A 27383-nucleotide genomic window follows, 5' to 3' on the forward strand; every position below is an offset into this window, starting at 1 on the left:
AAAGTCTAAGGATAAAGACCAGGCCATTGAGAAGTTTTCTTAGGATGACTTACATATATCATGGCTAAAGATTTGATATTTAATAATATAACAAACTGATTATTACATTCCCTTTCCATGTGGCCATGTTATTTATTTATTCTGAGTGAAATTATTGCTATTATTAAAGCCATTTGTACCACCAGTAAATTATGTTTTATTTTGTTTTTTGGCAGGTGCACAAAGGCTTATATTTGCATTTTATACCCAAGATCTAGACTCACTCAGTATATCCACACACTAACCTAAAACTGAGCTTAGAGACTGACACAGATACATAATAAGCATCTATAACTATAAGAATTCATGAATTTCCAAAATACTTTCCACTATGGATATCATTCAATGTTTGGTCCATTATCAGAACGTATAATCACATACACTTATATCTAAATTAAAGCATCTTTATTCCAATGACTATAATATCTCACTTATCTAGAGGTCACCACTCCTATGATCTTAATTATCTAAAACACTATCAATAACATTCTCAGTTATATACATTAAAAGCATATAATATAAAAAGACTTTTCAGCATTCAAATAGATGTGACAAAATTTATACACTAAAGCTGATGAACTTTACTTAATTAAACATCCCTCAGAATCTATTTACTTCTACTCTAAGCACAATTATAATCAACTTAGCTAAATCCCTCTTTGGCTGAAAGACAATAAACAGCAAAAATAAAGAGGTGTAACTAAGTAGAGAAAGTTTTCTGATGGTAGGCACACTAACAGTACAAAGAAATGGCAGCAAGAGATGAGGGATCAAAACAATAACAGATTCCCCCAAAAATTAAACATAGAATTACCATATGACCTAGCAATTCCACTTCTGGGACTACACCCAAAAGAAGTGAAAGCAAGGACTTGAACACATATCTGTACACCCATGTTCATAGCAGCATTATTCACAATAGCCAAAAGGTGGAAGCAACACAACTGTCTATTAACTAATGAATGGATAAACAAAATGTGGTATATACACTGAAACATTATTCAGCCTTAAAAAGGAAATAAATTCTGACACATACTACAACATGAATGAATCTTAAAAATATTATGCCAAGAAATAAGCCAGTCATAAGAGGACAAATATTATATAAGTCCACTTATATGAGGTTCCTAGAGTAGTCAAATTCTTAGAAACAGAAAGACAAATGGTGGTTGCTAGGGAATGGAGGGAGGAAGGAATGGGGAGGTAGTGTCTAATGGGCTTGAGGAAGATGAAAAAGTTCTGGAGATGAATGGTGGTGATGGTTGCACAACAATGTGAATGTAATTAAAGCTACAGAACTATACACTTAAAAATGGTTAAAATAGTAAATTTTATACTGTTTATATTTTACCACAATAAAAATAAAACTGTAACAAACACAGAAACTTAAAAACATAGATGTCTGATCCAGTAAGTGTATGAGCAAACAGCTGTGCACATACCAATAGCTGCTTCCAAATAGCTCTGTATGATACATAGCTCAATAATTGATGCTGATAATAATAATGATAATAATCCTGTATCATAAAAATGATTAAATTATATTGGTCCTTCATACTCTGCTAAAAAAATAACAACAGAGGAAAAGTATGGTCCTATTCTGAAACATTTTGTCTAAAATAGTTCAAGCTAATCATGGTGTCATCCTTCAAGGGGAAAATTCTATAATTAAAAAACATGACTCCTGGGGCCGGCCCCATGGTGTAGCGGTTAAGTGCGCATGCTCCGCTGCTGGCGGCCTGGGTTCAGATCCCGGGCACGCACCGATGCACTGCTTGTCAGGCCATGCTGTGGCGGCGTCCCATATAAAGTGGAGGAAGATAGACACAGATGTTAGCCCAGGGTCAGTCTTCCTCAGCGAAAAGAGGAGCACTGGCATCGGATGTTAGCTCAGGGCTGATCTTACTCACAAAAAACAAACAAAAAAAACGATTCCTGGGCCAGCCCAGTGGCCTAGGGGTTAAGTTCAGTGCGCTCCACTTCAGCAGCTCAGATTCAGTTTCCAGGTGCGGACCTATACCACTTGTCTGTCAGTGGCCATGCTGTGGCAGCAGCTTACATACAAATAGAGGAAGATTGGCAGCAGATGTTGGCTCAGGGTAAATCTTCCTCAGCAAAAAAAAAAGACTCTATGAGTTGATTACGTACAAATGTTAGCCAATATTTGCCAGAGTATCTAACATACTGCCTAGAATATAGAAAGTAATCATTAAATACTGGTTCCATTTGCTACTTCTTTTAAATGGAGAAAAAAATTCTCGTAAAATTCATTTCTTTCATCTAATTTTCTATTAGGGTATTGTCTTAAAGTTTGGGAAAGTGCATTTGTTATGATTACCAGCAAATATCACAAAGAAATCAAACAATTTTAGAGATGGGAGCTAAAGCTTTGTCACATTCTGTTCTGAATGCTGATAAAAAAAGATCCCTTTCAGCAGCAACAACAATGATTTTTGCCCAAATATTAGCCACGAAAAATTCCCTGAAAGCAATATTCGGGGAAAGTTTCTAAATTCTCGATAAAAAAGCAATCAAAATCGAAATGCCGTCTCCCAGGGTTGAGGACCAACGCGTCACCCATTGAGAGCTCTCTGAGCTTCACTACACAGCAGTGTCCTTTTGAATATAACATTGAGATTTAAGTCCCACTTAGTTGTGAGGTTGACGTAGCTGCACTGAATACTTTTCTCATTTATAACGTTTGCTTTATTCTCATCTGGTAGGAAATGGTATGAGGATATTTTGCAGCCAGGGGTAGGGCGCAAAGTAAAAACACAATTTGGAGTTGAAGGCATAAAGCGAACTTTTAATCTCACTCTTGCTGAATTTAAGTACCATTAGGTTTGGTGCTTTTCTTGTTTAAGGATTTAAGAAAATATCTAGGTCCGTTTTTAAAGTTATAGCATAATGGAAAAGTAAGTTAAAACATTAAAATGAATACTGATTGTTTCTAAAAGGGCTCAAATAAATATGCACTTAACTACTGAAATCAGAACAAGACAGAAAAATATAATTTATAATAGTCATTGAAGAGAATCCTGGAAAAATAATGAATACTGCTATTAAAGACCTAGGAGTTTTATTCAGGATATAAGATCTAATTTAAAAAAAAAATGCCTTGGAAACTTGACAGCTCTCTGTCTCCATCACCTAACACTTCTGTGAGCCCAAGTATTTAATCTCTGTTTGCACATTTGTAAAATGGGAATAATATTGGCTGTACAGGGTTGTTATAAGGATTAGAGTTTATATATGTAAGTGACTCTCAGAAGGCAGGCCCTTGGTAAGTGGTATTATATTTGGTATTACTGTGATTTCCTATGAACATACTGCTAGAGTACTTGAAGCTAGATCTCCCAGAACTATACTTCTGCCTGAGTAAGAGCTTTCCAGCCTACTGAAGATGAGTCAGATGATTCTTTTGGAATCACATACACGGAGAAAACACAACAATTGTCTTTCTATCATCTCCGAAACAACTTCCTTCAGACTTCTAGGGTACAGGGTGACCCTAAAACTCAGCAAGATCTCCAACTAGATCAACAGCTTCCAGAAGGGCCAGGCAAAAGGAGACATGCTTTCTTTCGATATTACCCTGGTCAGAGTTTGAAGTTGAAGATGCAGGTAAATAAAGAGTGTAATATGATTGCAAGCAACTGTCACTGGGCCTGGGAAGAGACTGTAAAAGAAACTGAGGCCACGTGTAGAACAAAGTTAAAGGAAGGGAGGGAGGCTTCTGGTATGAGCACCTCAGCCGTGGCCTCCCTCCCTTATCCCACCTTCCAGCACGAAGATCAGGGAGTGAGCCCACAAAAACACCCCTGTGAAAGATGAAAAGGTCAAGCTTTCATTAGATATTTGTGACTATCCAAAATAAAGACTGGAATTTTCACTATTTAATTGGTTATTCAGGGCCCAAGCCATGTGGATAATGACCTAAGAGTGCTTATGGGAGCATATGACGGACCCCCAACCATTGTGCCTATGTTCCAAATTTTAATGTGAAAATGAAAAATGAAGTCCTCTAAGAGGACTTGTTATGACCTGGAGCTCAGATATTTCTGTAAAAATCGACCTGATTCCTCTGATTTAGGTGAATTCTTCCAAAGCCTCTTTTCTCTGTAGTTGTTTATGGTCTCTTTTCTACTACTAGAATGGAATTGCCTAATCTAGCTTGTTTACCTACATTTCCAGCCTCTAGAACAGCCTGGAACATATTTAGTGTTTAGTATGTAATTTCTGAATGAATGAATCTTGATCTTGTCCAAGTTGTAATATGGTGCCACTGACTCAATCCAAGAAGAGAAATTGTCCTTGCAAGGTAACTCTGAGCAATGTGAATCCTAACATGTTTACAAACCCAGGAAGATGTTCCCAATATAAGGAATTTGAAAGCTTCCTTTATATTATTTCATTAACCCTCACCAGCAGGATACTTAAGAGGGCAAAGTACATAGCCTGATATCACACTAGAGAAAAAAAAAGACCCAAGAAGGTAATGTGATTTGGCCATCTTCAATCAGTGAAACCACGAACGAAACAAGACGAGGGAAAAACAAGATCGTTAGCCTTGTAGCCAGGAGCAAAGCTAAAGAAAATGCCCTTTCTTGCTACTAGAGCCTTAAAGAATTACAAACATTGCAGAAAACTGCAAAGCAGACCTACGAGTAATTACGTCAAAAAACGTAAAACTTGATCTGACTAGGCAACTTCTTTTTTTTTTCTTTTCCAATTCTGGTAAAAAAACCCACAAAAAACAGATAATATAAAACTTACCATCTTAACTACTTTTAAGTTTACAGCTCAATGGTGTTAAGTATATTCACATTGTTGTGCAACAGATCTCCAGAACTTTTTCATCTTGCAAAACTGAAACTCTATTCAAATTAAACAACTCCCAGTTCCCCCTCTCCCGTCACCCCTCTTTCCACTCTTAGATTCTATGAGTTTCACAATTTTAGATACCTCATATAAGTAGAATCATGCAGTGTCTGCCTTTTTGTGACTGGCTTATTTCACTTAGTATAATGTTCTCAAGGTTCATCTCTTGGACAAGTTCATTTTAAGATCATTTTCTACATATATCATTTAAACCATAAAGGATCTCAATTAAAGAGAACCTGATATGATCCTATCAAAAAAACCCACAAATCTCAAATGCTGGGGATCAAAGAGAACTTGGAAAGTAAGTACAGAGTTTACAACATGTTAGGACAATCAAAGAAGAATAACCCCAGTCACTTGAGAGATCCAGTGAAACAAACAATGAGTCAGTTTTGTATTATCAATGGGATTAAGCAGAAAAGAATACCGGACTAGGAGCCAATTGACCTGAGCTCCAGTTCTGGCTCTCCACTTAACTGAAGGAGTGAGAGTTAGCAAGCTACCAAGCCTATCCGAGCCTTGGGTCCCCATATTTCTTAAAAGATTGTTGATGCACAAATAAGATAAAATATATATTATATCTTTGTAATTGTGAAAGTGTTTTACAGGTGAAAGAGAAAATGATTTTAAAACTAATTTGAAAATTTTATTGTTCAATAAGTACAGGTTTCAGTTTTGTAAGATGGAAAATGTTCTGTGGATGGCTGCACAATGATGTGAATATACTTAAAGCCACTGAACTGCACACTTAAAAATGGTTAAAATGGTAAATCCTGTGTTATGTATATTTTACCATAATTTTTAAAAAAATAAATTATTAAAAATATTTATGTATATAATAGCACTAAATCTTGAAAAATGATTGCTCAATTGGATTACATATTTTGGAAGTAGATAGTCATATTATTTTCCTACTTAAATTAATAGTCATGTGTAACTATTTTAGATTTTAAATTGTCATATTTTGCCCTCTTCTATCCAAAATACTATTAGCATCACAAACACACACAAAATTAAATAGTCTAATATTACTGATCCTTGTATTATTGTATACATATTGTAAAGACTCCAAATGTGTTAACATAGAATCCCTCTCCTTTTGAGAAAGCAGTTATAGATAGCACCACTTAATAGGCGAGAAAACAAACACAAAGACGTTCACTGACTTGCCCTACCCTAGGCAACCAAACTGCAGTTATTACTAAAAAAATGTAATGCTCATTTTAACATGTGCATTGTAGGGGCTGGGAAGTTGGTTCTATATGCATAAATTCCAATGCTTAAGCAGGTTGACTTGGTAAATTCTTTATATCAATAAAATGTGTGATTTAAGATCCTAAAACACACACACACAGAGACACTATAGTATTCTAAAATATTTACATGCACATTCATTTAACAATTGAGACCAAAGTAGGTGAGCCATGTTTAAGTTACTGTCTCCCTGAGTCACACAACTTTATTTATTTATTTTTGGTGAGCAAGATTGTCGAGCTAACATCTGTGCCAATCTTCCTCTATTTTGTATGTGGGACGCCACCACAGTATGGCTTGACAAGCAGTGTGTAGGTCTGAACCGGGGATCTGAACCCATGAACACCAGGCCGCCAAAGTGGAGTGCACGAACTTAACCACCAGGCCGACCCCATACAAATTTATTTTTGAGCAACTTTTTGCAAAGTGTTCTTACGTTTCCAGGCTTTAAGTCCAGAAGTTTTTTTTCATTCCAATCTTTCATTTTATCAACATTTAATAATCAAATACTGTTGCCAAATACTATAGTGCACCCCATTAAATTCTTTAAATGCCCTTCGATGAACTGTCCATTAACATAATGAAATGTCTGAAGAGGAAGCTGGCTTTAAGGAGAAAAACATTCTTTGAAAAATTTTAAACTCAGCGTTGTCATTTTCTGCTTCAAGAACTTTGCTCGACGTCAGGCCCTTAGGGTCATTCGGGCATCTTGACTTCAGGAAAGGCCCAGGGGATCCCAATCTGTGTATGGTAATGGAATGATTGTGGTGGAGAGTCTGCACATCTTCTATCACAGGAGGTCAGTCTCAATAATTACATTGACACAAGAGAAAAATAAGTTCCATCTACTGATATGCCAAAATATTGTTCTTAATCTAATAGCCTTGGAAATAATATTTAGGTTCTGAATTAAAATGGGCTTTGTTCCTGCTGTATTCAATTTACAGTCCAAATCCCACCTGCTAGAAGAGATTGCTGAGTCCTTCTAGGCAATTAAACAATAAGTAAAACCTTGTAAAAAATAAGGGTAAAAGATCAAAAACATGCTGTAGATGGAGGACAGGTAAGGTAGAAATAGTGATTGGTGAGAAGAATGGATTTATTCAATCTGTCAAGAATTCATTAGGCAACTTTGTATAACTCATAACTCATTTGCTGAGAACTTATGAGGTGTCAGGCACTATGCTAAATGTTTCACACAAATTATTCCATTAATTCACACAACAATCAAATGAAGATGGGTACTATTCCTACTCCCATTTTCATACAAGAAATTGATGTTCAAGTAACATACCCCAAATCACACAGTATCTTAGAACCAGAAAAGGCCGTAGAGGTCATTTGGCTCAAATGCTGTGTCAGTGCAGATGTCTGGAAGATGACCATCCAGTCTCTCTTTACAGACTTCTAGGGAGGGTGAGTTCGCTACTTAAAAATCACAACAATAAAAGGTTCTTCCCCACTTTTCAGTTTGCCAAAACCTTCATCCTTTTAAATTCTATTTTTTGGTTGCTTTAATTTAGAACTCCAGAGATCTCTCCTACATGTGTGTGGAGAGAGCGACTATATTCCCATGTCATTTGGCTTCCAGAAATTTCAGAGTCAATGACTTGGTAAAGCCCACCCCACAATCCCCAATCTTTTGTTTCCCCAACACCCTGCAGCTTTCCAGAGTCTCTCTGCAAGTTTGAAGCCCAGAACTGAGCACCACGTTGCAGATGGCTCTGCCTAGTACAGGGTCAGTCAGGCTATCACACCCCTTGTTCTACAAACTGTGTCTGGCGATGCAGCCCAAGCGTGCATATACCACCATGTCATACTACTGACTTATGGTCGGCTCCCAGCTGTGTGCCCCAGGTCTTTTTGTCACAAACCATAGTTAAGTCAGGTTTCTAATCAACCTGCTCTTACATAGTTTATATTTCAATTTTTTTTAGTTCAACTCTTGTTAAGGTTCATTGGAATAGTTCTAATTAATTTTCAAGTTTATAAATCATTTAAAAATTTAGGCTCTGTTACCTAATATATCAATCAGCCTTGTGACAACTGGGAGTTTTCTCATAAATCACAGTGAGAGAGAGCTCAGCCAGGCACAAGGCATTCTGGGACTGAGTGGGAAGAATCATACAGAACTCTTCTCATCCTAGGATATGGGTATATTCTGGGGCTGAAGAACTTAATCTTAGAGAGAAAAGTCTAGTCTTCTAAGGTGGTCTCCAAAGCTCAGACTCGGACAAGTAAACTTCATACTAGGAAGTCCAATCTGGCTGAAGTTTTCCTGTGTTTCTGGAAAATCTGCTTGCAGATCTCCTATTATCTTGTCCATATTTTGGACCCTAATCCCTCTGCTGGACCAGAACTATTGCTGGTCACCATCTGCTCTGGATGTGGATATTCTCCCAATCACTTGTCACTATGTCTACCTAACCAACATCCTCTCCAACAATGGGAAGATCCATTCCCCTCTCTGGGCTACTCACATCTGCCCCTCCCACAACAGCTCATCTTCTGTACTCAGCTGCATCAGAGAAGCTGAGCTCTCGACTCAGTAAAGTAACTGTTGAAATAGCCCTCCTCATAGTCCCTTGTTTGTGATTGGACTGGTTCTGGAGCATAGGGCAGGACTGAGCCTGAAAAGGGAAGGGAGAAAAGTTGAGAGGCTTTAACTGAGAGGAGACAAGGAAAAAGGAGCTTAAAGAGGCAAAGAACCATGCAGGCCCTGCCAGAGATCCTGTTAGCAAAGTAAATGAGGTTAAATAGACATGATGAAATAATAAAAAGAACTACATTTATTGACCCCTCACTCTGTCACAGGTATACTACATATGTTACCCTATTGAATCCTCACAACCAAGGATATGAAGTTGGTACTGTCATTATCTCCACTTTAGAGCTAAGGAAATTATAACTCAGAGAGTATTTAGTGGCTCCCATGAGTCAGCTGGTAACTAGCAGAGCCATGGTTTGAACCAAGTTTGTCCACAACATCAACTGCTATGCAGTTTTACAGATGTAACACCATAGAGCCAGTGGAGTTAAGTGACTTGCCCAAGACTTGGTTGCAGATCCAGGACTGTAGTCAGGGTCTTGTATCTCCCAGGCAATTTCCTTTTCACAACATATGGTACTTCCTTATCCAGGATGTAGATTACCATCACTTCCTTTTTTAATTACTCACGAACCATTCATGTATTACCCTATAAAGTTGCTGGGATCCATTTTTCCTCTTTTGGAAATTGTGACATTTACATACCTTTATACCTCAGTTTTCACAATCTTTGGAAATGACTGTTTGGTTCTGTAATATTTAATCATTTTTTTCCCGTAGTATGTGGAGATATATATTGCCTTGGCACAAAAGCGTAACACATTTGAAGACATTTTTTTCTTACTATTTTCTCACTTTTCTTCTGAAGATTATTCATCCTGATTGAAAATCACAAATAAAATATAAGTAGGTAGCATTGTGTTCACCAGGCACTGTTAGGCACTTTACATGTATCCTCATTTAATCCTTACAACAACCTAAGAAGTACTATTCCTAGGAAGTACTCATAATGACCTATGAAGTACTACTATTACCCCTACTCTTTAGCTGAGGAAACTGAAACACAGAGAGATTAAGTAATTTTCTTGAAGTCACAGAGCTAATAAATGGCAGAGCCAGGTATTTGAAACTAGAGCCTGCATTTTTAAACTATGCCTCCTCTGCCTGAGTTAGGTAGTACTTATTTCTTTTTTATCATCTGTTAATTTCACACTATCTGCCCCAAGCAATGATCTAGCCCTTCCCTGCACTACTTCCAGCTCCAAGCATAGGGAAGAGAGATCTTGCTACTGTCTTCATTGTTTTAATCTCAGCCCTTTCTTGACTTCAGCCATGTTGACACATTTCAGCAATTAAATGCCAGCTCTTACATGGCATTGTAAATCTATTATATTGGTTTCTTAGATGGAGCCTCTTATTTTTCCTTGTGGCTATCACATATACTTTTGTTGTATTTTAATAGAATTTCCCATATTCCTTTACAGAGGCTAACAAATAATAAAAGCATTATTCAAAATAATTGTGGGGTTGAGTATGATTACTATATTTTGGTTAAATAAGTTACTAGATAGATCATACTTGAATTACCAACTTACAGATAATTGGAATACAAAACTTAAAAAACAAAGCAGTATTAAAAATAGCATAGTTTTTTTTCTTGAAGGCAGAGTCCAATCTGATATTTATTCAGTCTTTGTCATCATCAATAATCATTAACTGTATAAACGCAGAAATTATAAGGAAACTGCTTGAATGTATAGTGCCGTAACGACTAAAAACTGCCGTATAAAACAAATTCCTATTTTACTTTGTTCAACTGTCATGTCCCTCATTCAGAAAACAGTGGGCCCAGTATAGCCTTTATTCAAGTTCATTGAGATGATCCCTTTGCTGAAATTAACCTGGTTTTGGTCAGGACTTATTAAAGAACTTGAATAATGGAGCTGACTTGAATACTTCCTTTCAGTTGCCTTGTTTTCAAATCAACAGAACAGAAGCCTTTGTGCAAGATCAGAGGCCCTCTATACTGGCTTCATCATTTGTTATCCACAAATATTTACTGCACATTGACTGTAGGCCAGACATATTTGGGGCACCAGAAAAGATTCAGACAAGGTCCTGCCCTCAAGGAACTGATAGTCTACTCAGTTGAGAGATAATAAATATATAAATAAATAAAGCAGTTAATTGTTGCTACTCAAGGACTGTGAAGAAGATAAACCAAGCAATTGTTTAAAAAATGATGAGGATGGAAGTAAACTGGATTAGCCAGCATGGTCAGGGAATGTCTCCTGAGGAGAAGGCATCATACTGAAGGCCAGAAGGAGAAGAAGGCAGACTGGCGACGATCCGGAGGATGATTCCAAGCAAATCTCTAAAACAAGAAGAAATCTGGAGGGTATGAGGGCCAATACCCTCCAGATTTCTATAACAACAACAAACCAACAAACACATAGAGACAGAGATTGGATTGGTGGTTACCAGAGGGGAAGGGGGGAGGGAGGAGGGCAAAAGGGATAATTAGGCACATGTGTGTAGTGATGGATCATAATTAGCATTTGGGTGGTGAACATGAGAACATGATGTAATCTATGCAGAAATAGAAGTATAATGATATACACCTGAAATTTATACAATGTAATAAACCAGTTACTGCAATAAACAAAAAATTAAAAAAAGAAAAAAGAAAAGAATGGCTGGGATTGGTGAGTGAGGAGATGGTGGAAGGAGCTGAGGTCAGAGAGACAGAGAGGGACTGGCAATTTTAGTAAGTAAACACAGAGGGTTTAAAACAAGTGAATGATGCACCTGATTTATACTTTTGAAGGATGCTCTGTGTAGAAGCACAAAAACGAGGGCAGGGAAACTGATTAGCAGGCCTTCAGAGTAATTCACGGGGGAGATGACAGCGACTAGATTAGGATTGTAACAGTGGAAGTAGTGAGAAATGAAAGGATTGGGGATATATTTTGGAGAAAGACCTAATAGGATTTACAGATAGGATGGTTTTAGGGTTTTAGGGGGGAAAAAAGAAATAAAGAATTGCTCCAAAGTTTTGGGCTTGAGAAACTGATGGATAGTGATGTGAAATACTTAGCTGAGGAAAACTTGATTAGGAATAAACTTGGCAATGGATGGTAAACTCAATAGTTCTTTCTGGGGCATGTTAAGTTTGAGGTTTCTGTAAATCATTCAAATACAAATGATGGGAAGGCATTGACAGGATCATATGATTTTTATCCTTCATTCTATTAATACGGTGTAGCACATTTATTGATTTGTGTATGTTGAACCATCTTTGCATCTCAGAGATAAAACCCACCTGGTCATTGTGCATGATCCTTTCAATGTGCTGTTGAAACAAGAGACTCATTTTAGGTTTAAGAACACATAGAGGCTGAAAATGAAGGAATGGAAAAAGATATTCCATGCAAATAGTAACCAAAAGAGAGCAGGGGTAGTCATACTTATATCCGACAAAATAGACTTTAGGTCAAAAACTGTCACAAGAGACCAAAAAGGACATTATATAGTTACAAAAGGGTCACTTAACAAGGAAGATACACAAATTATAAACACATATGCATCAAACATCAGAATACCTAACTATATGAAGTAAACACTGACAAAACTGAAGAGAGAAATAGACAGCAACACAATAATAATAGGAGATTTCAATACTCCACTTTCAGTAGTGGATAGAACATCCAAACAGAAGATCAATAAGGAAAGAGAGGGCCTGAACAACACTATAAACCAAATGTACCTAGCAGACATAAAGAGAACATTTCATCTAACCACAGTAGAATACACATTCTTATCAAGCACACATGGACTATTTTCCAGGAGACATCACATGTTAGGTCACAAAATAAGTCTCAACATATTTAAAAGACTGAAATCATCCCAAGTGTCTTTTCTGAGCACAGTGGAATGAAACTAGAAATCAATAGCAGAAGAAAATGTAAAAATTCTGAAATATGTAGAAATTGCATAATATACTTTAAAATAACCAATTGGTCAAATAAGAAATCAAAAGGGAAATTAGAAAATATCTTGAGACAAAGGAAAATGAAAAACCCCATACCAAAACTAATGGAATGCATCAAAAGCATTACTAAGAGGGAAGTTTACAGCAATAAATGCCTTCATTAAAAAAGAAGAAAGATCTCAAACAACCTAATTCTACACCTCAAGGAACTAGAAAAAGTAGAACAAATTAAGCCCAAAGTTAGTAAAAGGAAGGAAACAATAAAGATTAGAGAGGAAATAAATAAAATTGAGAATAGAAAAACAATAAAAATGAATGGAACACATCAACAAAACTAAGAGTTGGTTTTTCAAAAAGAAAAACAAAATTCTTTTTCAAAAATAAACAAAACTTGAGCAAGACTAAGGAAAAAAGAGAAGACTCAAATAAATGAAATCAGAAATGAAAAAGGAGACATTAGAACTGAGGCCACAGAAATAAAAAGGATTAAAAGAGACCACTATGAACAATTATATGCCAATACACTGTATAAACAAGAATAAATGGATAAATTCCTAGAAACATACAACCTACCAAGACTGAATCATGAAGAAACAGAAAATCTGAACAGATCTATAACTAATAAGGAGATTGAATCAGTAATCAAAAACCTCTGAACAAAGAAAATCCCAGGACCAGATGGGTTCACTGCTGAATTCTACCAAACATTTAAAGAATTACTGCCAATCTTTCTTAAACTTTTCCAAAAAATTAAAGACAAGGGAACACTTCCAAATTCATTTTGTGAGTCCAGCATAACTCTGATACCAAAGCCAGACAAAGACATTATAAGAAAAGAAAACTACAGGCCAATATCCCTGATGAATATAAATGCAAAACTCCTCAATAAGATACTAGCAAACCAAATTCAACAACACTTTAAAAGGATGATACACCAGGACCAAGTGCGATTTAACCCAAGAGTGCAAGGATGGTTCAACATATAAGGCAAATCAATGTAATACACCACATTAACAGAATGAAGGATAAAAATCACATGATCATCTTAATAAATGTAGAAAAAGCATTTGACAGAATTCAACATCCTTTCACGATAAAAATACTCAACAAACTGGTAATAGAAGGAAATTACCTTAACATAAAAAAGATCATATATGAAATGCCCCCAGCTAATATCATATTCAAAGCTAAAAGCTTTTCCTCTAAGATCAGGAACAAAGCAAGTATGCCCACTCTTATCACTTCCATTCAACATAGTACTAGAAATACAGCCAGAGCAAGTAAGCAAGAAAAAGAAATAAAAGACATCCAAATAGGGAAAAAAGAATTGAAATGATCTCTGTTCACAGATGACATGATCTTATATGTAGAAAACTCTAAAGATTACACTCACACACACACACACACACACAATTGTTAGAATAAACACATTCAGTAAAGTTTCAGAATACAAAATCAATATACAAAAATCAGTCTCATTTCTATATACTAAAAATAAACAATCCAAAAAGGAAATTAATAAAACAATCTCATATATAATAGCATCAAAAATAATAAAATACTTAGGACTAAACTTAACCAAGGAGGTGAAAGACTTACACTCAGAAAACTGCAAAACATTTGTGAAAGAAATTAAAGAAGATTCAAATGAATGGAAAGACATCCTATGTTCATGGATGGAAGACTTAATACTGTTAAAATGCCCAAACTACCCAAAGTGGTCTACAGATTCAATGCAATCCTCATCAAAACTCCAATGACACTTTTTTACAGAAATAGAAAAACTATACTACAATTCATATGGAACCATAAAGGACCCCAAATAGTTAAAACAAGTCTTGAGAAAGAAGAACAAAGCTGTAGACCTCATACCTCATGTTTCAAACCATATTACAAAACTACAGTAATCAAAACAGAATGATATTAGCATGAAGACAAACATATAGACCAACGGAACAAAATGGAGAGCCCAAAAATAAACACGCACATATACAGTCAACTGATCCTCAACAAGGGTGCCAAGAATACACAATGAAACGATAGTCTCTTCAAGAAATGTGTTGGGAAAACTGAATATCTATACGCAAAGGAATGAAACTGGACCCTTATCTTACACCATACATAAAAATCAACTCAAAATGAATTAAAGATTTTTTTATTTTTTTTCCCCCCAAAACCCCAGTAGATAGTTGTACGTCATAGCTGCACATCCTTCTAGTTGCCGTATGTGGGACGCGGCCTCAATGGCCGGAGAAGCGGTACGTCGGTGCGCGCCCGGGATCTGAACCCGGGCCCCCAGCAGCGGAGCGCGCGCACTTAACCACTAAGCCATGGGGCCGGACCTGAATTAAAGATTTAAATTTAAGACCTGAAACTGTAAAATTCCTAGAAGAAAACATGGGGAAAAGCTTCTGGACATTGGTCTTGGCAATAATTTCTTGGATATGACAACAGAAGCACAGACAACAAAAGAAAAAATAGATAAGTGGGACTACATCAAACTAAAAAATTTCCGCACAGAAAAGGAAGCAATTAATAGAATGAAAAGGCAACCTGTGAAATGGGAGAAAATATTTGCAAATCATATACCTGTAAGGGATTAATTTCCAAAATACATATTAACTCCTACAACCAAATAGCAAAATATCAAATAATCCAATCAAAAAATGGCAAAACACTTGAATAGACATTTCTCCAAAAAAGACATACAAATGGCTAACAGGTATATGAAAAGATGCTCAGCATCACTAATCAGGGAAATTAAAATCAAAACCACAGTGAGATATCACTCCACATCTGTTAGGATAATCATTACCAAAAAAAAAAAACCCAGAAAAAATAATAAGTGTTGGTGAAGATGTGAAGAAATTGGAACCCTTGTTCACTGTTGGTAGGAATGTAAAATGGTGCAGCTGCTATGGAAAACAATATGGCAGTTCCTCAAAAAATTAAAAATAGAACTACGATACAACCCAGCAATCCCATTTCTGGGTATTTATCCAAAAGAATTGAAATAAGGATATCAAAGAGATATTAGCACTCCCATGTTCATTGCACCATTATTCACAACAGCCAAGATACAGAAACAACCTAAACATTCACCAACAAATAAACAGATAAACAAAATGTGGTATGTACATACAGTGGAATATTATTCCCGCCATGAGAAAGGGAAATCCTGCCAGATGCTACAACATAAATGAACCTTGAGGACATTATGCTAAGTGAAACAAGCCAGTCACAGAAGGACAAATACTATATTATCCCACTAATATGAGGTATCTAAAGCAGTCAAACTCATCAAAGCTAGAAAGTAGAATGGTGGTTGCCAGGACTAGTGGGAAGGGGAAATGATAAGTTGCTATTTAATGGGTATAAAGTTTCAATCATGCAAGATGAAAAAGTTCTAGAGATCTGCTGCACACCATTGTGCTTACAGCTAACAATACTGTACACTTAAAAAATTGTTAAGAGGGTAAATCTCATGTTATGTGTTTTTACTACAATAAAAAAAGTGCCATAAGAAGCCAAAGGAAGACCATGTTTCAAGAAAAGGGGTGTAATCAACCACATCAAATGATGCTGAAAGGTCAAATAAAATGATACAGAATTAGCTTTGGCAAAATATAGATCATTGGCAACCTTGATAAAAACAATTTTAGTGCAGTGGTGGGGAAATAATGAGATTGGCGTGGGCTCAGGAAAGAAAGGGATATAACAATCTGAAGACAGAGGAGATATTTTTACAAATATCAGAGAAATAGTGCAGTGGATAGAGAGGCATGTGTGGAGTCAAAGGGAGCTTTTCTTTTTTTTAAGGGTGGTAATATTAACAAATGTTTGTGTACTAACTGGAATGATCCAGTAGAGGTAGAGAAAAATAACGATGCGGGAGAGAGAGGGGATAAATTTGGGAATAAGCTTTGAGGAGATTTGAGTAAATGGGATCCAGAACACAAGTGGGGAAGCTGGACTTAGGTAGGAGCAGGTCCAGGACTTCTAAAGAACATGTAGAATACACAGAAATAGATGCAAGTGGGTTGATGGGTTAATGGTGGGAAACTGAGGAATTTCTTGTCTGTTTGCATCTATTTTTTTTTCTATAAAATAAAAGGTGAAGTCATAAGTTTCGAGCGAGGTGAGAAGGAGGTATTGATTTAAGGAGCAAGAAGAGGTATGAAATTATCATCTTAGAGAAGAGAAAAGTGAATTCACTAGGGATATGCAGTAAGATTCACGGTCAGAAATTTCCAGTGAGTCGATGCATCCAGGCTGCATAAATTTTCTCCAGCAATGTTTAGCTGTTGAAGATTTCTAGGATTGGAATATGTAAAAAATTGAGATTAATTGAGTTGGAGTTTTTCCAGGTAAGCAGAACAGGAAACAGTGAGACAAGAGAATTAAGGACATTTTCAAGAATTGGACTCTAATGCTGGACCCAAGGAATCTGGCTGATACGAAGAGAAATGAAGACATGAGGTGGTGATAGAGACTGAACAAAACTTCACAGTTCTGTACCTTCCCTTCTAGCAGCTTTCAAGGCAGGATCTTTACATCCACCTGACCACCTGTTTTTTTTTTGCTGAGAAAAACCCAGAGCAGGTCATGGCAAGAGTGTGTTAAGGGCTAGCTCTGTACTAAGGCAGCCTTGGCCCTCTTTTTCCTCTTCCACTTCCTCCTCCCCCCCGCCTCCTCCTCCTCTATACGGCAACAGGGGAGTATGGCTTGAGACATGCATTGAGACAAGTTCCCATTTGCCCATCAGGAGTCCTTTACATGCATCCTCCTCCTCAGCACCCCACAAGCCAAGGGGCCCTCCAGGAAAGCCTACCAGGCAACTAAGATTGCCATTCATCCTAGTCTACTTTCCTTCATGAAATAAAAATTCCTCAAGTGAATCAAGGAACACAACCATAATTTATAATGTGGACCAAGGATAAACACGGCTACTTCATAAAAATTAATTCAGAGGAACAATTCTTCTACGAGAAACATCATATTAGCTGGCGTTTAAAATAGAGAGTATAAGAGCCGTCCAGTCCCAGGATCTGTAATGAAGCATAGGAACACATAACAAGAGCACATCTAACATATTAACGGGCCATCTGTTTCAGTACCTGATCTCCGGAGGTGACTAATCCTGGCTGTTTCTCAAGAATGTTTAACCGTCTCGTCCTGCCCCTCTTCCTGACCCATCTTCCTCTCCTAACAGAGCATAATAAAAGCATATGGTGCTGTAGAAAGCTTCTGGCAGCAGAACTCCATCTGAACCATGGTAAATTTCTCTCACTTTTCCCTGCCTTCTGGAATACATGATTTAGATACTTTTCCGGTCCCCCATCTTCGGAGACTGATCCTAACACTAGTCGAAGAAGGAGACAAGAGAATGTATGAGCTTCTTGAGGACATCAAATCCCATGATTATGTCTAGAAGTTCTCTGAGTGCTAATCAAGGTGACATTTTCTCTGGTTTCAAACAACTAATGCTTATGGGTAAGAAGCAGCATCATTGGTGGTAACGGGCAGAATTTCCAGATTCGTAGAGCTGACCTCTTTAACCAATAATAATTAAAATGTGCGCATACATGTGCATGTGTGTGTAAGATTTAACCTATCCTTGAAGTCTCAGTGAACATCAATTACTCTACTAATGTGTTTTAAAACAATGGAGGTGTTAGTGATTACTTTAGGTATGTCAGATTTACATTGTCTCAGACTGCTTACTGGGAACAATATGTACTCCAACTGGATTCCTACTCTGGACCTCTCTGGAGGTCCCACCAGAGGTCTACTTGTAGGAAAAATCAAGAAGCTTCTTGAAAAAAAAATTATCTTAAGAGAAAATCAGTACACACTCTGCTTGTACACACACACATGCACATGCACACATACACAGAGAGAGTGAGCTAACATTGAGAATGATGCAGAGTACAGAATAAAATCTATCCTACATATTGTCCTCTGCCCAGCCCCCATAAAGTCATATGTGAGCCCTAGGGCCCCTCAACAACAAAGGAATCAATACAAATTCAATGAGCTCTTTTGTTGACATTCATACAAGGCAAAAAGGTTGAAAAGTTCTGGCAGTGTTGGCACTCATGGCTTCAGCAGCAATGGCAGAAATGTCAGCAGCAGGAGAAGTTGGCATCAGCAGCGTCCACATAGGGGACCCAGCTCTGGGGGACTATGACCACAATGGCATCCAGGGCCCTTGTTACACATTAACATGCTCAATGTTGAGGCTCTGCAGATGGCACAGGCCCTGGTGGGACTGCCAGCAGCAGTGATGTTTTGGGTAAAATACTAGGGAAGCACAGTTCCTCTCTATGTAAAAGCAGCAAAAGAGACAACTCCCCAAAGCTTCCCCAAAACAGGAAAGAAGGAAAGTGGCAGATACCATGTGGTAGCCCCACAAATTGGCCTATAAACTACACACGAGAATTTGTCCAGAGATTTATAGAACTTTTTGAAAGTCCACTAAGGTGGTATCCGGAAGGAGTCAAAACTGACCATGAACAGGACTCTGATTTTACTTTTGGGCTGTCAGCGTTTAGGGAACACTACCTTTTGGGTCCCTGTGTCTTCATTTGTTAGTCTTCCCTCATGAATGTTCCCTGTTGTTATGGCTGATGTATGGCACTCAGCCATCTTATTCCTCCTCTTTATAATTTACTCTTTCTTTTCTGATTGGGTGGGGTTGGAATTAAATAAGAGACAACAAGCTCTAAGTAAGGATATGAGAAGTTTTCATATAAGTATGTGAACCTTAACATGTAAACATTGTGGTATTCATTTTAGCAATTTGAGGTGTTTTTTTATTTTAACTATTTTAGAACACTAATTATGCCAAATTACTAAAATTCAAACAAGTAAGTTATAACCACATTTATGCATGTTTCTAGCCCATGTAAACCATGCTTCAAATAAATGAGGCATGGTTTGCAAATATAAATGATTGATCATTTTCTTTCTATTAAAAATCAATTTACTGTTTACCTTTGTTTTTGATGGCTTTCTGATGCTGATTATTACTACATTTTGTTTTCATGATGTCACTACTGCTCAAGAGCAATATTGAAAAGTTCTAGCTTATAGATAAGTTGAATGAATCCGCAACGTGTAAATATAATAAAAGTAGCTGAGGCTATAACACAACAACGAATGAGACCAAATGGACAAAGAACTAATCCAGGGATGTTTCCTAAATTGTCATTAGTGACCACTAGCATCACCAGATGGGCTGATTTTAAGTGCTGTTGATGGCTGATACCAATGAGCAGCATGACTTTAAGGAAATGAGGGGAAAGGTTTTACATTTATCACAGTGACCTAATTTGAACACTTAAGTAGCAATTAAATCACATTTATTGCTCAAGGTGCATGATGAACTGTAGTGACAGTTATCAGAAATGTTCCTAACCTGGGCCATTAGCCTTGACTCAGATATGGGGTTCTGGCTGTAAGCCCGACTGCAAATTTGAACACTCATGGATGGACTGCATGGTTGAATAGAAAGAGCTCAGTCAAAGATGTATGTTTAAATTTGGCTCTGCCACTTACATCAAGGATCCCCTTAGAGATACCCTAAAACAGTGTTTCTCAAACTTTGAATGTGTACATAAATCACCTGTGGATCTTGTTAAACTGCAGATTGTGAGTAAATTGGTCTGAGGGGTGGGGTCTGAGATGCTGCATCTCTAGCAAGCTCCCATGTATGCCAATGCTGCTGGTCCCTGGACCAACTCTGAGTAGCAAGGTCTTAGAAGATTATTAACAGAACATGTAAAAAGCACATGTGTACATGGGAAAACAGTTTGTAAACTTTAAAATGACATAAGTATCACTTTATATTGATTAATAATAGTTGGTGATTCAGTTCAATTCACCAAGAAAAAGTCCTAGTAGAATAAATTATGTTTCTTTTTAGCAAAATCAGATTTTTTCTTTTTTAGCAAAATCAAAAATAAAACTAGGAATTGGAAAGGCAACACAAGAAATATTCATCCTAAACAATTTTGCTGCTTTTTGATTGCTTTGAAAGATTAACTTCCGTATGACTATCCTGACTAAATGAAAAATCTCTGCTTTTTAAAAGAAATTTGTACAATTAGACCCAGTCTCAGATTTGTCCTGTAGATGGTCTCATGCCAGTTGAAATAGGAATAGTAAATTACAAGGAAAAGGAAGAAGACAGTTGGCTCCAGGAACACTGGCAACAACAAGAAGAGATCACTGTGAGGGAAGAAATTAACTAATAAAAGCAGACACAAGAACACAGAAACCAGAGCTGTATAAATAGTTTTCCTAAGTGAAACCGTTCTTTTTTCCTAAGTGAAACTGTTCTTTTTTCACTGGTGTTGGCATTTTCTGGAAGAAATGAACAAAATCGACAGGTACAATTATTGATTTCTAAAGCATTTCTGTGTTCCTTATCTAAAGTACAATCAACAATTCCTGTTCAAGTGTTGATTGGAAAACTGGCCCCCATACATAGAGGGCAAGGAGAGATGGAAGAAGGAGGCAGATCACTCTAGATTGGCAGATGGCAGTTTTAATAAGCAAGGGAGCTTACATACCAGGCTTGTCTTGGGCGGCCACAAGATGAGTAGATCGCCACACCTACCCACCAGAATCTTCAAAGTTTGTATAGAGGCTTTAACCGGGTTCAGGCATGTATACCATCCAGATGGTCTTAACAAAACATTGCTCTCTCAAGGCTATCTCCTTGAAAACAGCTCTGGCTGTGGGAACAGTGGGCAGACCACACACAGCAAGGACAGGGGAAAAGGTAAGGAGCCTCTGATTGCCCAGGCCCAGCTCTCAGGTCAACCCATTGTCATACCCTCTTGATGACCTCCTCCAACATCAAGGAAACATACACTATCTCTGAGGTTCTAGTCCCACAGCATTTTGGCCAATCTATCATTATTGCGTGGTCAATTTGCCATATTATGTGAAGAAGACTCATCACACATCAGAAAATGCATAGCAGACCAATGGGAAAAAAAAAAATCCCTTCTTGATCCTTTAGATTTTGGACAGAATGACTCCCTATCATAGATCCAGATCACCAACACCTTACCCAGATCAAACAACAGCTTGCTTGCTCCCACGATGGATCTCTTTAAAATGGTTCTGGAGACACCATGATTATAGAGTTAGAACTCTGCTTCAAAGATGCCAGAAATTCCTCAGACTCATCTTACCTGAATTTTATACTTTGTCTTCCTGCTTCCATCCCTGTTTATCCTCTCTCACATGCTTGTGGTGAAAAAAAGCATCATTCATAATTCGATATGCCAAGATATTGTTAAACAGACACGTATGAATGAAAACTTAGTTTGGTGTCCTCAGAGACAGGAAGAAATAACAAATGAAACTGAAATCTGAGTAACTGTCAATATGTTCCAACAGTACCATTCCTTTGAAAAATAAATTGAAAGTAAAACTACTAATACTGATTACTAACTTAATTCCTTAGGTCAGTCAATACCAAATCATGAGGCCATTTAAATGCAAAACAGCCACTGAGAGATTTGGTTCCGAAAACACTCAAGATGCAGACACTTGAGAAATGTTTAGATATGCCAGAACTGTGCTCACGGTGGGGAATATCACACACCTGCAAACTGTTCTTTGCGACAGTCCTGAGTAATCTGGGTCAGCTGCCCCAAGGGGGTGGACTCATAATTAGGCAGCTCTTCACTCTCCAGTTGCTTCACCTAAGAAAACCTGAAGCTTTGAGGATGACTGAGCAGCAGTTCCCTTCCACAGAAACACTTGTGTGGCGCATCAGGAGTGGTTTTAAATGGTGGAGATAATTACTTAATTCAAGCTGTACCAACTGGCCAAATAAACATGTAGCAGCCAGGAAGCTATTAGCATGATTTTAAGGCAATTATTCCATTAGTGTTTAATAGTCTCCAATTAGTCTTCTCTGACTATCCAAGTTTGAATACTTTTTTTCCTCCAAAAATTCTCACAATTGAGTAATGCAGAAAGATACCAAACTCTTTTCTAAAACCTGGATTTATATATATGGATCTACTAAACCAACTTTATAGCATCATGGGGGAATTCAGGGATGTAGCTTTGGTGAAATATGTTTTCTTTTTTCCTCAGAAGTATTGGAGGTGAGAATGGGAGGGTTTGCAGGAGATTCACTTTGAATATATACTAAGAGGGGTTGGGAAAGCAGTGGAATTTCCCACCGCATCCAAGGCCATCATCTTTATGTCTCTTCTCTAAGACTACCAGACTATCTAAGTCTCTGACCTCAGGTTTTCACTTTGTCCCATGGCGAGAAAAGGAAAAGTACCCTGTGCCTGCTAATGCCTAGTTCCTCATCCCCTCACCCTGGTCAGTACTTGTTGCAACTGAATCATCCAGATATGAACTCCAAAGCATTTCCCTACAAAATTCCTCAGAGATCTTCCCTAAGGACCACTTTAGGGGTCAGATCACTAATCTAATAGTGAGTCATTTGCCTTCATTGAGCTGCAATTTTTATATCTGTGAAATGGTGTTAAGAGTACCAGCAATGCCTGCTTCATAAGGTTTGGGGAAGGATTATGTGATCTGGTGTTCACACTACGGCTTTGAAAAGTGAAGTAATACAGAAGTGTACGATAGATCCAGACATGGTATCATACCGTCCCTTAGAACTAGCAATGTGAACTTAGGTTTTTAATGTCTCTGTGTCCTTGGAGAGTCACCTATCAGAAAGCCGGCATCAGAGTCCTTGCCCTTCTTACCTTCTATGTGTACAGAAATGCTCAGGTGAGACCATGTGAAAGTAACTGTCTAAAAACCAAATAAAAAGGAAGAAAGAAACAATGATAAGAACGCCTATGGAAATGAGTGGAATTTTGTCAACAAAGTTGTGTACTTTCTACTGCCTCCTTCAAAAGAGCAATCCCCCGGCTCACCCAGGTAGCAGGATAAGTGCAGAGTGGAGAAGCTGGGTTGTTCTTTTCCTTGGAGATACCTGGGCTCTTGGGAAGCTACCTCTTGAAGAAGGGCAAAAGGAGACAAACCCTTCCCTTCCTGGGTTGGCGCTCAGGGTGTAGCCTGTGCCTATCACAGCCGCCAAACATCCACTTGAGCAACAACCATTGATTTGAGTTACTAATCAATTCCAGCACTGCTGGTGAGAGCCTCTTGGGATTTTCAAGAGTACCCCTCTTTTCCATTTGTTTCTTTATTCTCTCTGTTTTCTCTCAGTGGCTGAGAGGGGACGCTGAATGGGGCAGAGCAAGAGGAGGTAGACCAGAAGGTTGAACTTGATAACTGGGCTCAGCTCAGGGCAGGGAGTGGACTACCTATGGGTAATTTGCCCTCTAGCCCCGGTCCTGGAAGAATCAGGCGTCTGCACCCTCGGCCCAAGTGAAAAGTCAAATTGGTAGCGAAGTATGGCCGTGTCCCCAGCTGTCACAGTGTTACACTGTCCTGAACGACTGTCTCCCCTGTACACCTGAGATGGGGGCTGCTGCCCCAGAAACCTGCGCAGTCCTCTGGTCCACGTCGCGCGCACCCTGCTGAAGCCTCTGGATCCCCCCAGTCTCTTCCTCGCTTTGCCCAGGCTTCCTTCCTTCTAGTCTGTCTGGACGCCGCACAATCACCTTTTCCCTACGGTTTGCCTGTTAATCCCATCCCTCAGCCTCTGTTCACGCAGGTTCCCCTGCTCGGCTTCTGTCCCAAGCAGCAAACGCACAGGCTACAAGGGTTTGCTTTTCTGACCCGGGCGCTATACGTTGCTAACAGCACTTGGACCAGAATCCAGACGGTGGCCACCCGGCCAGGCCCTCCGGATGCACGCAGACCAGGAAGCGGCGCCCTCCGCCCCTCGCCCCTTCAGCTCCCCGTCAAGGGCAGCGATCACGCCGTCGCCGGTCCCTGAACTTTCATCACTCTTCGGGAAGCGCTTTGTCTCTTTAAAGGAGACTGGGGACGAATATCAATGACTCGAGTAGGTTCTAACGCAGAAATCTACCAAATCCGCTCTATTCTGTGACAGGATGGAGTTCGATGTCCACCAGCCGGAGCCGAGCCCTTAGGACGCCAGCTCGCGCGCACCGCGCACGGTCACCTCACAGACCCAGAAGTCGCCCCCAACCCCCAAGTCTGCAGGGAAAACCGTGGGGGGGGGGGCACGAGGCGCCATCCTAAAGCCAAGCCTTTCCCCTGACCCAGCCCGCTCACACAGCCTGCTTCTAAAGCCAGTGCAAAATCAGTCACCTTGACTCCCCGCGCCACGGTCCCCAGAGGTTTGGAAAAGGCCAGGAGGCCCGAGGCTCCCAGGCACGCGCTCGCCTGGCCGGAGACGCACCCCAGGAGACGAGTTTTCCTCCCTCGGGCATCGTGGCAAGTTACCAGTTAGTGGCAGATAAAGCAGGGCGGGGCAGGTGGAGCGGGCGCCAAGCGCCCCGTCGGCAGCCTCTGCGCGCCTACCTGGGATGGCTAAATTGGTGAGGGGGATGCTGTGGATGCTCTCCGGCAGAGTTGCCATCCAGTCGGCGAATTTCAGCTCATTCTTCCCCTGAGACGAGGCCATGGTGCCGGTCGGCGTGCCGCGCGCAGGTCCCCGCACTCCTTGGGCAGGCTGGCAGGTTGCTGCCGCTAATCCAATGTTTGCTCCAGCCCCGCTAGAGTTTACACTCCGCTCTGCGCCACACCCACAGGATGGCGCAGACACATGCTAATTTTAATAATTATTCAAAACACCCCATGCTCCCTTAGTGCCTCCGCCAGACTCCGCCGGAGCTTTTGTTCCTGACGTCCGCGTTCAGCTTTCTCCTCTCTCCCCTCCCTCCCCGACTCCCTCCTCCCGTCTTATCCCGCCTATGCGTCTCTGCCTTTTCTCGCCATTCTGCAGCTCTCCTTGGCTTATTATTCCTTTTTTTTTTTTTTTTTAAACTTGGTTTATCCGGCTGCTTTGCCCATGGTCTTGCTCAGCCCTTTGATGTGACTTCCTGATCCTGTTTGTATAAAAGACAGTCTTGTGGTTGGACCTAAAATTCCTAGTAGACTTTGGGCTTCTATCACCTTCCTGAGAGCTGACTCGCATACTGGCTTTCAAGACTTTCCATTCTTACCTAAGAGCTTTCCTTTTTGTAAACTACAACAGGTTACGTCTTTCCTCAGCTGGAGCCCACAGCCCTGCTTATAGCAAAATGGTGGTCTCTATTCACCACTTTGCCTAATTTTTGGAGTAGTTGACCAGTGTGCTGTCAGCAAAGGGCAGTAAATTCTAGGTGTTTCCTCCTTAATCACTGGTATCCTGTTTCAGACATTTCAAGGTAAAGAAGCACTTCAACCCCTTCATTTTCCCCGTTCATGAGAAATCGGTGTTATTTCTATGGAGAAAGCTGCCTGTGTCCTCTCTGTCATTTTCATGGCACTCAGGATCAGACAGAAGCCTGATACTAGAAGAAAATCACCACATTTCCCAGTGACATGCTGTAATTATTGCCAGCAGCATTTGGTGGAATTTATTTGGCACCTTTCAAAACGATCTTTGTGATCGTCTGAATTTTCATTCCTTGGCAGACTAGAGAGATATACCTCTCTCAAGAGAAATCACTCATTGAGCTTCCAAAGAAGTGTCTTGGTCCACCTGCTCTCAGATGACAAAGAGGAGAGAAATCAAGTCTAACAAATGTGATCAGTCTAGGGGTGGCCTGAGTAGGAATGATAAGTGATGGACTGAAAATGTGCTGGGTCTTTGCAACCCAGAGATTGTAGATGCAATAAAGGGACCTCTGATCTTTGATCTAGTGGTGTATAAATCTTTTTCCTAAAGTAAATGCTACTAGGTTGGGGAAATGAAAACCAAGGTGGGAGAGAGAGCTGAAAAACAAGGAAATGATCATTTTATTTCAGTAAACCATATAGCATTAAAAACAACAACTAAAGCTTGCTTATTGTGCAAGGATGCAGAGCCCAAAGAATATTCACTCCAAATGGGGACCATTGTGGGAAAGATGGAGAGAGGAGAGAAAATGCCTTATCCGTGTGATCAAATTTTCCATTCTCCCATAGAATCCATTCATAGCTTCAAGAGGATATGGTAGGGTTATCTTTAAGAATGAGAAAGAGATATGCTGGGATTTTTTTTCCAAGGCAAATCTTAATATTCTTGCTAGCACAGTAGGACCCACATATCCTTTTGATGAGACTGAGAATTTAACTCACTCTAGGATTCTTGGTCGGGAGATCCACAAACAACACCGTTCTGGCTAATGCTGGTGGTCTGTGGACATTACTGCAGGGCAGTGAGGAGAGCTCAGATCTGGGATCAGCTGCTCTGTCTCTGAGTAGTTTGGCCAAGTCCTCTAGTCTGTGTCAACCCTAGTTGTCTCCGTTATAAAATGGTGATAGTAACTCAGAGCTTGTGGTGAAGCTTCCAGGAAAGAGTGTATATGACAGAGCTTTGTTACCAGCCAAGCATCATACAAAATGTGAGAGTTACATTTATTAGAACAACATTTGTGTATTTCCCTCTCTTTGCCTTTTCAATCCTTATAAAATATTCACATTCAAGAGGATGAAATAATTACTGAATCTTGGGAATATTTTTTAATAAGATACACTTTAAAAACATGCCCTGTTCAAGTGTGTTGAACTTATGTGTCTCTAAAAGATTACAAAGCATTTTTTAAAAGTGAA

The 27383-nt window shown here is 39.1% G+C and overlaps 1 protein-coding gene across 1 annotated transcript in view; it reads right to left on the bottom strand.

Annotated features, from left to right (window-relative positions):
• Positions 1-25425, bottom strand: part of PLCXD3 (phosphatidylinositol specific phospholipase C X domain containing 3) — a 166818-nt gene extending 141393 nt beyond the window's left edge. The window contains exon 1 of the mRNA XM_004422774.3: positions 25167-25425. Coding sequence (XP_004422831.1) covers positions 25167-25269 — 103 coding nt within the window. The 5' untranslated portion in view covers positions 25270-25425. The remainder of the gene's footprint in view (positions 1-25166) is intronic.
• Between the last annotated feature and the right edge of the window lie 1958 nt (positions 25426-27383).

This window comes from Ceratotherium simum, chromosome 18, assembly GCF_057802395.1.
Source record: "Ceratotherium simum simum isolate JZ-2026a chromosome 18, ASM5780239v1, whole genome shotgun sequence".
NCBI classification, from domain to species: Eukaryota; Metazoa; Chordata; class Mammalia; order Perissodactyla; family Rhinocerotidae; genus Ceratotherium; species Ceratotherium simum.